This window comes from Oncorhynchus nerka, linkage group LG25, assembly GCF_034236695.1.
Source record: "Oncorhynchus nerka isolate Pitt River linkage group LG25, Oner_Uvic_2.0, whole genome shotgun sequence".
Taxonomy (NCBI): Eukaryota; Metazoa; Chordata; class Actinopteri; order Salmoniformes; family Salmonidae; genus Oncorhynchus; species Oncorhynchus nerka.
This window is the reverse complement of record NC_088420.1, coordinates 54,488,976-54,504,452: the sequence shown is the minus strand read 5'-3', so window position 1 is coordinate 54,504,452 and position 15,477 is coordinate 54,488,976. Positions and strand designations below refer to the sequence as shown.

At 42.6% G+C, this 15,477-nt stretch overlaps 1 protein-coding gene across 4 annotated transcripts in view; it reads right to left on the bottom strand.

Moving 5' to 3' along the window:
• LOC115109684 (anoctamin-1-like) overlaps positions 1–14,633 on the bottom strand; it is a 64,446-nt gene extending 49,813 nt beyond the window's left edge. For 2 of the 4 annotated variants that reach the window (XM_065009876.1, XM_029634903.2), the window contains exons 1-3: positions 14,455–14,633; positions 6,647–6,828; positions 859–1,206 (exon numbers count right to left, since the gene is read on the bottom strand). In XM_065009876.1, the coding sequence (XP_064865948.1) occupies positions 859–1,206; positions 6,647–6,754 (456 nt within the window). In that variant the 5' untranslated portion in view covers positions 6,755–6,828; positions 14,455–14,633. Of the gene's footprint in view, positions 1–858; positions 1,207–3,214; positions 3,415–6,646; positions 6,829–14,454 lie in introns of those variants that run through there. The other 2 variants (XM_029634899.2, XM_029634902.2) reach the window with 1 other exon arrangement.
• Between the last annotated feature and the right edge of the window lie 844 nt (positions 14,634–15,477).

Below are 15,477 nucleotides of genomic sequence, written 5' to 3'. Positions count from 1 at the left end.
GTCTCATCAGACCACAGGACATGGTTCCAGTAATCCATGTCCTTAGTCTGCTTGTCTTCAGCAAACTGTTTGCGGGCTTTCTTGTGCATCATCTTTAGAAGGGGCTTCCTTCTGGGACGACAGCCATGCAGACCAATTTGATGCAGTGTACGGCATATGGTCCCACCCCTTCAACCTTTGCAGCAATGCTGGCAGCACTCATACGTCTATTTCCCAAAGACAACCTCCGGATATGATGCTGAGCACATGCACTCAACTTCTTTGGTCGACCATGATCTTGGCCACCGTGCTGCAGCTCAGTTTCAGGGTCTTGGCAATCTTCTTATAGCCCAGGCCATCTTTATGTAGAGCAACAATTCTTTATTTCAGATCCTCAGAGAGTTCTTTGCCATGAGGTGCCATGTTGAACTTCCAGTGACCAGTCAGTATGAGGGAGTGTGAGAGCGATGACACCAAATTTAACACACCTGCTCCCCATTCACACCTGAGACCTTGTAACACTAACGAGTCACATAACACCGGGGAGGGAAAATGACTAATTGGGCCCAATTTGGACATTTTCACTTAGGTGTGTACTCACTTTTGTTGGCAGCGGTTTAGACATTAATGGCTGTGTGTTGAGTTATTTTGAGGGGACAGCAAATTTACACTGTTATACAAGCTGTACACTCACTACTTTACATTGTAGCAAAGTGCCATTTCTTCAGTGTTGTCACATGAAAATATATACTCAAATATTTACAGAAATGTGAGGGGTGTACTCACTTTTGTGATATACTGTAGCTAATAATATCGGGTGGGTTTGACGCAGTCAAAAAGAACAGAACAGAACAGAGAAGCCGTAGAGAAGCAACTCACATCCTCATCCTTCTCCAGCTCCAGGCCCATATCCCTCAGGTTGCCCTCAAACTCTTCGCGGCGGTAGCGCTTGTCGTCCTCGTGGTAGTCCATGCTGTGGTCCTGAGAGGCCACCTCCGGGTCACCTCTGGGCTGCGGGGGCGGGGGTCGTCCCAGCCTGGCCGTCCCGCGGCGGAGGCTCCGTGTGAAGGCATTGTCGGTGAAGCGGGAGGACTGACGGTTAGAGCGGGAGCTGCTGGGCTTTTTGATGTGGTAGGTGAGGATGTAGTCCACCCGCCTCTCTCCATCCTGGAAGTATAGGCCGTGCTGGCATTGGGTGTTCTCCTCGGGTGTCAGGGAGTTCAGGAGCTGGGGAGAGAGGGGAGGGCTGTGCATTAGAGAGGGGAGGGCTGTGCATTAGAGAGGACTAGCTACCTACCTGAACCATGTTCATGTGTGTGTGCTGTGAAGCTTTTGCCATTTGACTGGTCAGTGAGCCAGTTAGACTACAGGGGTCAAGTTGGGAGAGTTACCTAGTCCCAAAGGGGTTCCTGTGGATTTCTGGTTCACCTTGGGAGAAGTGACCACTTAGTGACTTTGAACCTGAATGGTGATTTGCAAGGCAAGCACTATTGAGAATTATTCAGTAAACAAAAGGCTAGTGGTGCTACTATGTATGCGTGCATACAAACGATTAACCAAACACACCTGCTTCTTTATTTTATGATATATCATTCATTTATATGAATGTCATCTATAGGTATGATAGTATAATTTCTTATTGTACAAACTTTGCTGAACATCAATCACAAAAAAAAATTATACAGTAGATCATTCAAATCCCTGTGATTTCTCTACTCTTTCTAAGTTTGCTGACATCCACCTGAATATTTGGTGTCACAATTCTAACCAGGTTCATCACATACACATATGTTTGATCCGGTCAGAGTTGGACATTTCCATGGAGTTTTCAGTGGGATCGGCTGCTATCGGACAACTGCTATCGGACATCAAGCTTATATGACCAGGAAAGTTTGGCTGACTCCAAAACTCATAGCTTATTCCTGATATGCTGGCCTTTTACTGTATCAATAGTTGGTATTATTGTTGGAGACATCCAACAGTCTCATCTCTCAAACATCTGTAACTATTCAAAGACAGAAAATACATTCGTTTTGGTAGACTGATGAAGATCCGCACATACCGGTATTCTGTGTGCCACTATCAATATAGTATTATTTACCTTAAAGGCAGTTGCACGAGGCACCTTCAAGACACCCTTGAATTGTTTTATTTTGGGTAAGAGTGCCAAAATGGTTGGTGATTGTTTTTTGTGTGTGTAGACGTGGGTGTTTGGATGTTTGGGTGCACACAAGACGACATGCTAGGCATATACTGATGGTCTTGAGAGGTCTGGATTGGTTGGGTCCAGCTAACTACAAGCTGCTGTTCACAGTGTCCAGCCCATTGACCATACCAACATACTTCAAATTGTGTGACTTATCAGTTGGAATAATATTGTCCAATATTCCTGCGAACTATTTTAATAGCACAGACTGACCCCCCACTGATTCTCTATTTTTAATGACAATATTAAAAAAGTGGATTGTGGCCCGCCCCACATACACAATCATTTTGACCTAATTTGACAATTCCACATTCTACCCTCGCATGACGGCAAGGAAAACTGAATACACTGTTCCATTTGGACCACTGGTTGAGAAGGTTTCAGGATCCACTCGCTACTAGCCGAACGTTATGTGTAAAACTGGATACACATGGTCACAGACCGCAACATGATAAGAAGAGTTGAAAAAGAGTGATGCCGTTATCAGATATATACATTTCACTCATTTTCACACACACCCCTCTCTTGTAAAGTACAAGTCTTCACAGGGCTTCATGTGTAATGTGGAACGAGACAGACATTAGAAAGTGTCAGACGTGTACGGTAGATTCTTGTTCTGTAATTAGGCTACGTGATCCTTTTCTCTCTGCAAGCTGTCAAACCAGGTCAAGCCATCTCTCAACTATATTGAGATGGAGCCATCCTAGCACAACAGTTACTAAAAAGGGATTCACCACAGACAAAATGAATGTAGTCATTACTTGACCAAGTTGAAGTGGAAACTACATTTCCACAAAACAATCATACGTCTGACTTCCACCTACAGTATTATTTTCCAGCAAATCAAAGTTTCAAATCATAAGCAAAGTGAAATAACTGCCAAATGAATCTTCACTCTAAAATCCAAACACCAAACTACAACAAAGCAGCAGTCCCTCTGAGATAGTTCGTCTCAGTCTCTACTGAAGTACTAGTACGTTAACACGTGATGTAAATCCACACATGCTGTATCTTTGTCATTCCACTCACTTGAAATTTGCCATGAAAAACCACATCCTTTAAGAAGTGCCTGGGCTTGCTAGCTGTGTCTGCTGAGTTATGAAGCAGTGAAGTCCCTGAGCTCTCTGGTGTTTCTTCTGCCATCTTCCCATCACTAGGCGAGCGCCACCGCTGACTACTGCTATTAAACAGAGCTCTCTCTCTCTCTCTCTTTCCCTCGCTCTCTCGCGCTCTCTCCAGCTTTCTCTGTCACCGTCCACAGGGGTGAACAAGCCCAACGTCTCTCTGCTACAAGACCCACTACTTGTTACTTGAGAAGAGTCTGAGACGCCAAGTAGCTAATATTAGCCTTGATCTGACAGCGACAAGGTGCCCTCTCCTATCTCAATCCCTCATTACATATAAAAGCCATACCAGATATCCAGCATTATTTCAGGGGCTGCTAATCATTCGGAGGTCAAGGTTAAGCCACAATACATTTAAATATAAACTGGGTGGTTTAAGCCCTGAATGGCTGTATGACAAAACATGTCTTTTTACTGTTCTAATTACGCTGGCAACCAGTTTACAATAGCAATAAGGCACCTTGGAGGTTAGGGATATATGGCCAATATTAGCACGGCTAAGGGCTGTATCCAGGCACTCCGCATTGCGTCTGCCTAAGAACAGCCCATAGCCGTGGTATATTGGCCATATACCACACCCCCTCGGGCTATATTGCTTGATTAGAACGTAAACATTGGCCCAACCCTGAGGTGACTCCACAGGTCCCTGGGTGGTTTGGTAGAAAAACAATTCTGGAACCTAACCAGTTAAAACTAATACGGTATGATGCGATTTAATCTGCTGTCAAAAGGTTTAATATGGCTATGAGGCTATGATGGGACCAGAGTTTTTCTAATCGGGTTGGTTTAAAAAAAAAAAAGCCTTGGGGAGGATGAAAACCCTGTCAAACTGCAGCAACCTTGTGCTTGTTCATATGCATTATATTTTAAAGAAGAACTAGAGGTGGTACCTTTATGCAGACACAGAGAAAGCAACATGATTGGACAATAAAACTCACAGGGCTGAGCTTGCGTTCTGCAGGTTTGCATCGCCCAGTCCTGCTCTATGTTAGCTATTGTGTTTATTGATTCATTCCAGTTCATCATTTTGGATTGAAAAAGTCTAGGTAGCCTAGCCAGCCCAAGTTTTAATATAAAACCAATTTGATCCCGCTCACAAACGGGCTATAAATACACAATGTTACCACTTTGTTTACCCTGGCCAGAGGGACGCAGCCTACAGATCAGAAATGTTTTCTTTTGTCCATGCAATATACAGCATGCAAGACCGCTAATGTTTAGGTGTGTAGGCTGCAACATGTATTGAAGGCTTTTTGCTTGTGTCTGTCTGAGTGATGTGTTATCATGGTTGCTAAATAAATACCGGAGGAAAGCGGAGAGCGCCCACGACCTGCGATTTCCGTTAATCTGATTTGCATGAGACACGCAAACAGCCTGCAACAGCACTCTGATGTGAAGGACAAATAAATTCTTCGCAAGTTGACATATCATAAGGCAAACCTGATTGAAAAGTGCTGTGGCAAATGCCGCCTCACCACATGTTTTCCGGCGGCCTTTGCCCAACCAGTACAAACATTCCACTGAGAGGGTCCTCGGTGACATAATTTCTCATCGCAACACAGAGATGGATCACCACTTCAGATGTGGCACAAAATACGCAGTATTGAATAAGAGGTCATTAAACACATTAGAAAATGGTTTAAGCATCAGCCAATTAAAATCATCGACGTAGTGTCACGTGATAGAACGCTACATTGTAGCTGGTCCCATCAGATAATATGGCACATGTTAGCCCCTATGCTAACCTCAACAGGTGGCAGTGAATATTTCCTGTAAGAAATTCCTCATCATCCTATTAAAGATATTACATTTGTTCTCCAGAAACCAATGGCATTTCTTAAAACGGGTCAACTCGGCCACCAGAGGGATAAATGCAAATCTCCAAATGTAAATTCAACCTTCATTCAATACTTCAGCCAGCATTTCCCAAACGGCTTGTTACAGAACTGTTCCATGTCTACATAGACCCAAAATATCTAACACATAGCAGACATCGGTTTACATTATACAGTATCAGTCAGTCCAGTCCAAACTCTTGTCACAGTGTTGAGTGGGACATGTGCAGACGGAGGAGAAAAATGTGTAACACTAAGATTGTTTATTCAGCTAAGACAGACATCTCGTGACTTGTCATACGTACATCTGTGACATACAACAATTGACAGATAAAGTCGGTTAATGAAAAGGCCATCAAGACAAAAGCAAACAACCATTTCTGTATGGACCTCACTTTGTGCTCGGAGGCATTGCCATGCTGAAACAGGAAAGGGCCTTCCCCAAACTGTTGCCACAAATTTGGAAGCACAGAATCATCTAGAATTTCATTGAATGCTGTAGCGTTAAGATTTCCCTTCACTGGAACTAAGGAGCTTAGACTGAACCATGAAACACAGCCCCAAACCATTATTCCTCCTCCAGCACACTTTACAGTTGGCACTATGCATCGGGGCAGGAAGCGTTCTCCTGGAATCCACCATACCCAGATTAGTCTGTCAGACTGCCAGATGGTGATTCCTCACTCCAGAGAACGCATTTCCACTGCTCCAGAGTCCAATGGCTACGAGATTTGCACCACTCCAGCCGACACTTGGCAATGCGCATGGTGATCTTAGGCTTGTGTGCGGCTGCTCGGCCATGCAAACCCATTTCATGAAGCTCCGAAAAGTTATTGTGCTGACGTTGCTTCCAGAGGCAGTTTGGAACTCGGTAGTGAGTGTTGCAACTGAGGACAGACGATTTTTCCACACTCAGCGGTCCCATTCTGTGAGCTTGTATGGCCTACCACTTCGTGGCTGAGCCATTGTTGCTCCTACACATTTCCACTTCACAATAACATCACTTACAGTTAACCAGGGCAGCTCTGCAGAAATTTGACGAACTGACTTGTTTGAAAAGGTGGCATCCTATGACGGTAGCACGTTGAAAGTCACTGAGCTCTTGAGTAACGCCATTCTACCGCCAGTGTTTGTCTATGGAGATTGCATGGTTCTGTGCTCGATTTTGTACACCTGTCAGCAAAGGGTGTGGCTGAAATAGCCGAATCCCCCACTAATTTGGTTTTGTATATATAGTGTACAGCAAGTGACAAATAAAGTCAGTTAATAAAAAGGCCATCAATACAAAAGGAAACAAACAATACAGGAATGAGGTACCCCCACTGTCATCTAAACTTATCATCAGGAAAACCAACCAATTAGTTTTGCAAGGGTGTTCGACACTGTCAACCCTAGCTTTACTGTGCTGGATGTTCTTTCCAGGAATCCGATGTTGCTATGTGCTAGCTACTATGTGCTGTGGACTGTGATTTGCCAGTTGCTGAAAAGTAAAGGTGGCTTACTATGGAATCCGGCTGGACATAGCCTATGTCCTCAATGCCCTTGATGTTGATGATATCCACCTCTTTCTCTTTGCCAGGGATGGGGGTGGACCTCTCCTTCTTCTCCATGGCTTCCCCAGACTGCTGGCCAGTCTCTTGGGGCTCTCCTGACGGGTCCGTGTCCTGGGTCAGGTGGGCTTTACCTGGGGAGACAAACAGCAAGGTGCACCTCTCAAGTCTCAACACATACATTCTGGGTTGGTTGTAAAGTACCATAGATGATGAATAAGCTTTTCTGTAGGCTATAATATAGGCCTATGTGAGTTCAAATGTATAGGCTCATATATTGTAGAGTATGTGTCCATGATATGTTTCCAGTGCTAAAATTGTAGGAGCATACCTTCAGGCACTCTTTATGCATGTTTCCATCTAGTTCAGGCCATTCAAAGTTACAACTGTGAGTTATCACATGCAACACTGACAGCAAGCAGTAGATGTACTGGACATATAGTGGGCCATATCACAGAAATGATCTAGCTCGATTGTTTTTAGTGTTTTAAACTCAATTTGGGGTGGTCCACAATGTGGTTTTTAGAAATCTTTATTTTGTATTGTTATATCATTGCGGAAGTGACAATTAAATCAATTGTTCTAACTCTAACTGGATGTGCATGCATATCAAATAAGGATATACTGGCTAAATAATGTCAAATAAGGATATACTGGCTAAATAATATCAAATAAGGACATACTGGCTAAATAATATCAAATAAGGACATACTGGCTAAATAATATCAAATAAGGATATACTGGCTAAATAATATCAAATAAGGATATACTGGCTAAATAATATCAAATAAGGATATACTGGCTAAATAATATCAAATAAGGATATACTGGCTAAATAATATCAAATAAGGATATACTGGCTAAATAATATCAAATAAGGACATACTGGCTAAATAATATCAAATATCAAAATATTTTTCATCCCCCTTGTGTAATTAATTTGCTTAATAATCTATGCAATAACAAAACGGTTCTAAAGTGCTATTGTTTGTTTTTCATGGTCATCCATAACTAAATCATCCAAAAGCAACATGTATATCTGTGAAATCATCCCTCTCAATCTCCCGCTAGCTGCCCAGGCAGGCCAGGGTCCGACTCAGACCACATCTGAGAGTTTGCAGCTGAGCGTTGTTTCTTTTTCAGACATACTGCACTATGTGAATTGCTCCTTGGACTCTGTTGAACCTCACCCGGATGGTGCTTTTCCTCAAGTCAAAGGGAAGATGTGCGTGCATCTTCACTAACATAAGCTACTGTCCAGCTGGTCTCCATCAAGTCCCTGACTATCTCTGACTCAGGGCTCACTTCTCTGCAACATGAATTATCTGTTAGCTTCAAAACATTGGGCTTCCACCCAGTTGTGTGTTTGGCAGTTTAAATAAGCAGACCCGAGGATTAGAAGGAGTCTCCGTGGGAATCATTGTTTTTTTAAAGAATGAAGAGGAAAAGAAAAAGGGAAAAAGTAACTTCCTCTCGTTCTAATATTAGAATGGTCTCTGTGGAATTTGGACAAGCTACACTTCAATTCATATCAAGTTGACCATAGGTCAACCTTTCTACACAGGATACTACAAAAATGATGAATAAAAGAGAAGCACCAAAGTGCTGTTAATTCACAATTTGTGTTCAATAACCTGATTAAATGCATTTAATATTACACATATAAATCAGAATAAAGGAGATCTAATGATAACCATAATGGGTCCACAAACACACCCACACATCTAAAGTCCTATAGACTGTATCCAAGTGAACTGAAATGGTTAAATATTGCTAAATGCTGGTTTTGTTATGATAATGTCATGATGTTATAGGTTCTCTTAAACATATTAAACATGACGTTAAATGAACAACGGACTACACGGGACAAATATTCGTACTAATAAAATGTGTAAATTCATTGTCATCGTTTCATTCTTAACATTTCCTTCGTTGTTGTGTCCAGTCCCATTCTCATCCATTCTGTTCTTCTTGAACTCTAAAACTCTAAGAACTGCAGTATCTCGTCAACTCAAACGGAAACACTCAACTCGAAAATAAAGTTTGAAATCACAGTCCTAAAAGAATAGTCCTAAAAGATTGCCAGAGTTCTCTTTGACCTGCTTTGAAAAAGTTTGACACTAAGTTATTCATAGACAGAGAAAAGGGTATACTTGTTTTTTTGTTTTACAAAAAAACATGCTTATTCAGCAGAAATCAGTAGACTCTCAACGGAGGTGCACTGTTAGATCTCCCAGACCAGACACGGTGCTACTCCAATTAGAACAACCTTGCAAAGTCAACGGATCACAATAATCTCTCTAGACACACACGGTACTAGACACAGAATCAGGTTATCCTTCCACCACAAATTGTAATCCAACACCAAACCCTACTCAAAGTGTATCTAGCTCCATCCCGGTCCCTATAAGACAATGGAAGAGGAAGTATAGGATCAATATAGGACCAGAGATGATGACATCATGGGCTATTGGGGTAATCAAATATGTTTTATGCATATATTTTCGTTAGTAAAGCAGGTGTTGACTGAGAGCCAAACGCCTGATCAGTTCCGAGGTCAATGCTCGTGACTCTTCCAGTTTGACAAACATATTAAGAGTTTAGTTCCAAAACGCTATATCCACAAATTTTTCACATTTGTGTTTTTTTTAAAATCAGAAATGATTCGTCATCGGTACCTTCTTTTGTGTGTAAAATATTACTGTTCTCAGATGTTTCATTCATAGTTTTTAGATGTGTATTAAAATGGGTTTTTGTTGCAAAACACTATGTTGCACTCCTGCCATCATCATTACACTCACCTGCCCCCCCCCCCCCTCATGCGCATCAGCGATTATTGGACTCACCTGGACTCAATAACCTCTGTCATTACCTCCCCTATATATGTCTGTTCCCCTGCTCTGTTCCCTGCTTCTGCATTGATTGTCTTATGTCCTTGTATACCCATCCCCGGCGTCGGTCTTTACAATATACTGATCTCACATTACTGTATTGATTCATAAAAACACAAATACAAAAATAAATATTGATGTCACAAATGTATCATTTGCACTGTACTTTATTAAAAATGTGGGTTATTTATTACATTCTACTGTGTAAAACCTAGCAGTTTACAACTTATTCCTCTGAAAGTGAGGCGGATATTTTGTGTTTTGCAACAAAACAAGATTATTTGTCTCTCTGAAATGATAGATTTCCAACAAATACATGTTTATCATTGACTACACCATGCCGTGGTTAAATGGTGAAAAGACACACAAATCTCTTTTATACGTTCTTTAAACGATAAAGGCTACTTCACCAACATTTCTGAAAATGGATATAAAGCGTTTTGGAATGAAACTCTTTATTTGCACACTAAACTGAGAAACTATCTGGCCTTGATTGGCAAATCAAAATAAATGTTCTACCACAGCGACCATGTTATTTATTTTTGAAACCCCTTTTTCAGTGATATCCAATTGGTAGTTTTACAGTCCTGTTCCATTTCAGCAACTCCCTTACGGACTCGGTAGAGGTGAAGTTCGAGACCCATGTGTCCTCCGAAACACGACCCTGCCAAGCCGCAGAGCTTCTTGATACATGCTCGCTTAACCCGGAAGCCAGCCGCACGAATGTGCCAGAGGAAAAACCATGCAACTTGTGACCAAAGTCAGCGGGCATGCGGCCGGCCAGCCACAAGGAGTCACTAGAGTGCGATGGGACAAAGAAATCCTAGCCAGACAAAACCTCCCAAAACCCGGACGACACTGGACCAATTGTGCGCCGCCTCATGTGTCTCCCGATCGCGGCCGGCTGCAACACAGCCATGGATTGAACCCAGGTCTGTAATGAGGCCTTTAGCACTGCGATGCAGTTCCTTAGGCCGCTGCGCCACTCGGGAGGCCCCCGACCATGTAATTTTTGGGAAGTATATTTGATTCTGAGTTCGGAAATATAAAGACACATACATTCAGTTTTTCCGAACTCAGTTCGCTAGCGCTAAAGACAGAGACTCACTCGGCTGGGGGTAGAACATGCGCAGATCAAATACAGAGCTGAAACGCCAATTAAGGTGTTGACATGTCCTAATACTTTGAATGGCTGCTCAGAAAACAAGGCGTTTAAGTCGGCGCACACTTACTTCAATTAACATAAGCAGAGTAAGATGTTTACATGACTATTTCATAATATGCCTACTGCCATAATCAGTTTAATATCAAATTATTCCTGTGCATGCAAACATACTCAGTGTAGCCTACCCCTTCATCTCAAACTGGTGCAGTCGGAAGAGTCTGGTTCCTCTCCAGGTCTTCCTTCTAGAAGTATGTTGTGGTCTATGTTACTGTAAACAGCACTTTATGACAACTGCTGATGCAAAAAGGGTTTTATACAATTGATTGATTGATTGATTTGATGGTACACCATAGGTCATAAGACAACCTAGCAAAGTGAACGTGACCACAGTGTGTTGACACTACACGGTCACTGCATTTCATGCCACATCCCAAAAAGCATCTGCCACATGACGGTCCCCAAGGCAGGAAGTTGATGGGTGGTGTAGCAGCGAATCTTTCTGGAGACCCTGAGCTGATGACATTGCAGGTTCCAGGGGCCCTACAGTTAAACTAGTGTGTGATGTGTGTACACACATAGTAATTACAAAGCAGATATTGAGTTAACGATGCAGTCTCTAACCTATGTCTCATTTCAAACAGTAGTTTTGAAAGTGGTGCTCACGAGCCAAAACGGGTCCCTGTTTTTTGTTTACTGTGTCATCCAGTTGTACACTAGGTCATCCATTTCATGTGATATGTTACAAATTTAGCAATTTATATGATATCACCCTAGATTCAGTACAATTTGCATGCCGCCCCCAACAGATCCCTGGATGATGCAATTGCCATCACACTGCCCTATGTAAGAATGCTGTTAATTGACTACAGCTCAGCCTTCAACACCATAGTGCCCTCGAAGCTCATCACTAAGCTCGCTGCCCTGGGTCCTAACCCCGCTAAGCTCGCTAAGTCCTGGATTTCCTGACGGGCCAAACTCAGGTGGTGAAGGTAGGCAACAACACCTCCGCTATGCTGATCCTCAACACGGGGGCTCCACAAGGGTGCATGCTCAGCCCCCTCCTGTACTGCCTGTTGACCCAGGACTGCGTGGCCAAGCATGTCTCCAACTCAATCATCAAGTTTGCAGATGACACAACAGTGGTAGGCCTGATTAACAACAACAACTAGACAGCCTACAGGAAGGAGGTGAGGGACTTGAGGAGACAGCAGAAGGAGCACGACCCCATCCACATCAACAGGGCCGCAATGGAGAGGATGAAAAACTTCACTAAGCAAGGATGTGGTGAAGAAGACCTCAGGAGGCTGAACAAATTCCATTTGGCCCTTAAGACCCTCACAAACTTCTACAGGTGCAAGATTGAGAGCGCCTGGTATGACAACTGCACCGTCCACAGCTACAGGGCTCTCAAAAGGGTGGTACTGTCAGCCCAACACATCACCGGGGGCACACTGTCTGCCCTCCAGGACATCTACAGCACCCGGTGTCACAGAAAGGCCAAGAAGATCATCAAGGACCTCAACCATCAGAGCCATGGCCTGTTCACCCCGCTACCATCTTGTAGGTGGAGACAGTACAGGTGCCACAAAGCTGGGACCGAGAGACTGAAAAACTAACTTTCTAGCTCCAGGCCATCAGACTGTTAAATAGTCACCACTAGCCGGCCTCCGCCCAGTACACTGCCCTGAACAATAGTCACTGTTACTAACCACCCAGTACCTGACCCTGCACCTAAGAAATTGCTGCCCTATGTACATACTGTAGTCATTGAACACCAGTCAGTTTAATAATGTTTACCTACCTACCTAAGGTGCTGAAAATATTTGTCCCACTTCACCGCTGCTTCGAGAAGATATTTACTAAAATGGTCTGAGCTTAATGCGTCTCACCTGACAGCATGAGGTTGGCCCCTGAAACTGACATTTTTTGTCTACAGTATGTATACATAAGAAATTACTGTAAAGCAATACAGGGATGGGAATCTTTGATGGGGGTGGGGGCCACCAAAAACCTGAACTTATCATGAGGGGCCGCAATTGCTAATATCCATATCCGCCCCTGTCCCCAATCGCACACAAAAAAATTGCCCCCCCTCTTGACAGTAGAGATTAGTTTTAGACAGTAAAACCTAGTTTTGGAGTCAATTTCGTGCAATTCTACACATTTTGCCATGGGGTGTAGGGAAAATGTTGCAGTTTTAAAGCAAGTTTTCTGCAATTCTACACATTTTGCCATGGGGCGGAGAGAAGATTGTACAACACATTTCAGCTAATTTGGAGATCAAAATCCTATCTAAAAAATGTTAGCTGACATAGGCTAATTGACTGACTATCAGTGACTGACAAAACAAGAGAAGAACTGCTGATCCACAACCAAGTTTACATATTGCACCTTGTGTATTCTACTATTCTAACTTGTAACAGTAAGTTGAGACCCATGGTGGAAATTGATCAGAGGGCCCATCCTTGAAATGCAGTGTGTTAAAGTAATTTTCACAAGAGGCTACCAATAATAGGCTACCAATAAAATTATTTTTCTGCATTTTACCCATAATGCAATGCAATTTAATTCTGTAAAACCTGTAAAGTATTTTACTGTATGTTCTACAGTGTTTAACTGTTGAAATTACAGAAAAGTATTACAGTGTGTAATGACTGAACACGCAATGCATGCAGCAACGAAAATATGACCTTCTGACAGCCTTGCACAGTGCACACCGACCTGACTGACAAAGACAGGTGAGGGTTTTGCGACAGGGAAACTACTTTCTCACAACATGATCGTCATACTCCTGGATTAGTTTGTACACCTGACACCATAGAATAGAAATGGGCTTCCCCTCCTCGAGCTCGACTGTCACTAAATCACATCCAAACAATAGGAAAGATACGAGTGGATGTTTCTGCTCCTGAGTGGCGCAGTGGACTAAGGCACTGCATTTCAGTGCTAGAGGTGTCACTACAGCCCCTGGTTCGATTCCAGGCTGTATCACAACTGGCCGTGATTGGGAGTACCATAGGCCCTGCGTCGTTAGGGTTTGACCGGTGTAGGCCGTCATTGTAAATAAGAATTTATTCTTAACTGACTTGCCTAACAATGCGCTCTAAATCAGACGTTTGTAGCTTCTTATTTTAAACGGTCAATGGGATTGCCTAATGTTTGTATACCAAATCATATACTCACATTTTGTACAGGTACATACTGACGCCTATTTTCATGTCTGTATAACAAAACTTTTTTAACGCTTGCTCAGACTCAAAAATATAACAACTTTCCCCTGCTCTCTCTGCTTGAATTCCCTTTCATCTAGCGGAGTCCGACCGATGCAAAGCGCCGCAGGTTAACCAGCTCTCTTTACAGTTCAAGTTAAAGATGCAAAAGACGAAAGTAAATAATTAATTCTCTGCATTTTATACCACACTCATAATTACACCATTGTATCAATTCACAAAACAATTGAAAAATAGATACACGTCTCGTTGTATGTTTATTACATCGTTATTACGCATGCAGATTAAAGGGTGTTATTGTCCTGCGTGAGAAATTGAGTTGACATGTGTCATTTTGAAATATGCATTTAAACACGAAAAATAACAGTTTGCTGTGACAATGACTTAGGCTAGTCTTGTCATTGTTTCAACATCGCCACATAGCCATACCAACTGAAAAACATGATACAGAGATGTATAGCAGCAACTTTATACCTGCAGTGGATGAAATAAAAAGCCTCCGGTCCAACCTGCTGAGAAGGTTTACAGAGAACTTAAATCCATAGTGACCATCAAGCAGTCAGCCTCTCCTCGTTCTTCCCGAGGACAGTCGGTGCGCGCTGCGCTCTTGTCAGCCCTCCTTCGTCGAGTCGCGCGAAAAGTGTGAGGCAGAGGAATATGCACGAAGATCTATATCTGAGGCAGTCCCTCTTTTCCTCTTTGTCATTGAAGTATCAGCCCATTTTTTATGGCGAAGAGTAAACCAATTGTAATTTAGGAGCCAAACATGCCCAACTCAATAATTTAATTCGCTAATACATTTAGGCAGGCCATGTATTTAGGCTGTATTGAATTAGCCATCGGGGTTTGTTCCATATGCATGAGACTACTTCACTTGATTGGGCATTATTATGTCCCACAAATACCATAACTTACCACAATGTAATAATGAGGTGCTTTGAAACACTAAAACTAGTGGCAACTGAGCTGCCACCACCTTAAAGGAGACAAAACCTTTATTTTCCTGGAGTATTGAAACATATGGGTGTGAGGGTAGTGGGATAGATTTAAGGTGTACTGAAACATGACAAGGTGTGTTTTAACCAGTGGTGGTCGGTGCCGTTTAAGATGAGGGAGAACACTTTTTTTTCATGACCATGGCCTTATTTCTATTACAGCATTTCGGATGACTGTCATTCATATTCCATTCACCCATTTCAATGTAATAACGATAGGTTTAAACTCACATTTTCCCTATACCCATCATGAGGTTGCTACAACCTAGCCTACGAATGAAGGTTTACAAAGTAGGTGCACACAGGTCGAGAGAAAGATTTGAAGTGACAGTGACACATTCAACACAGTGACACACTCTCCTGCATCTAGCTGATCTAGGGAGTAATCATTAGTCCAACAGATGCAAATGAGAGTTTCTACTGGAGAAAAAATCAGGTATGTTTGCCCCTGTTACGTTTGCTTCCATTTAAGAAAAGTTGTTCAACAGATTCGATGGAATGA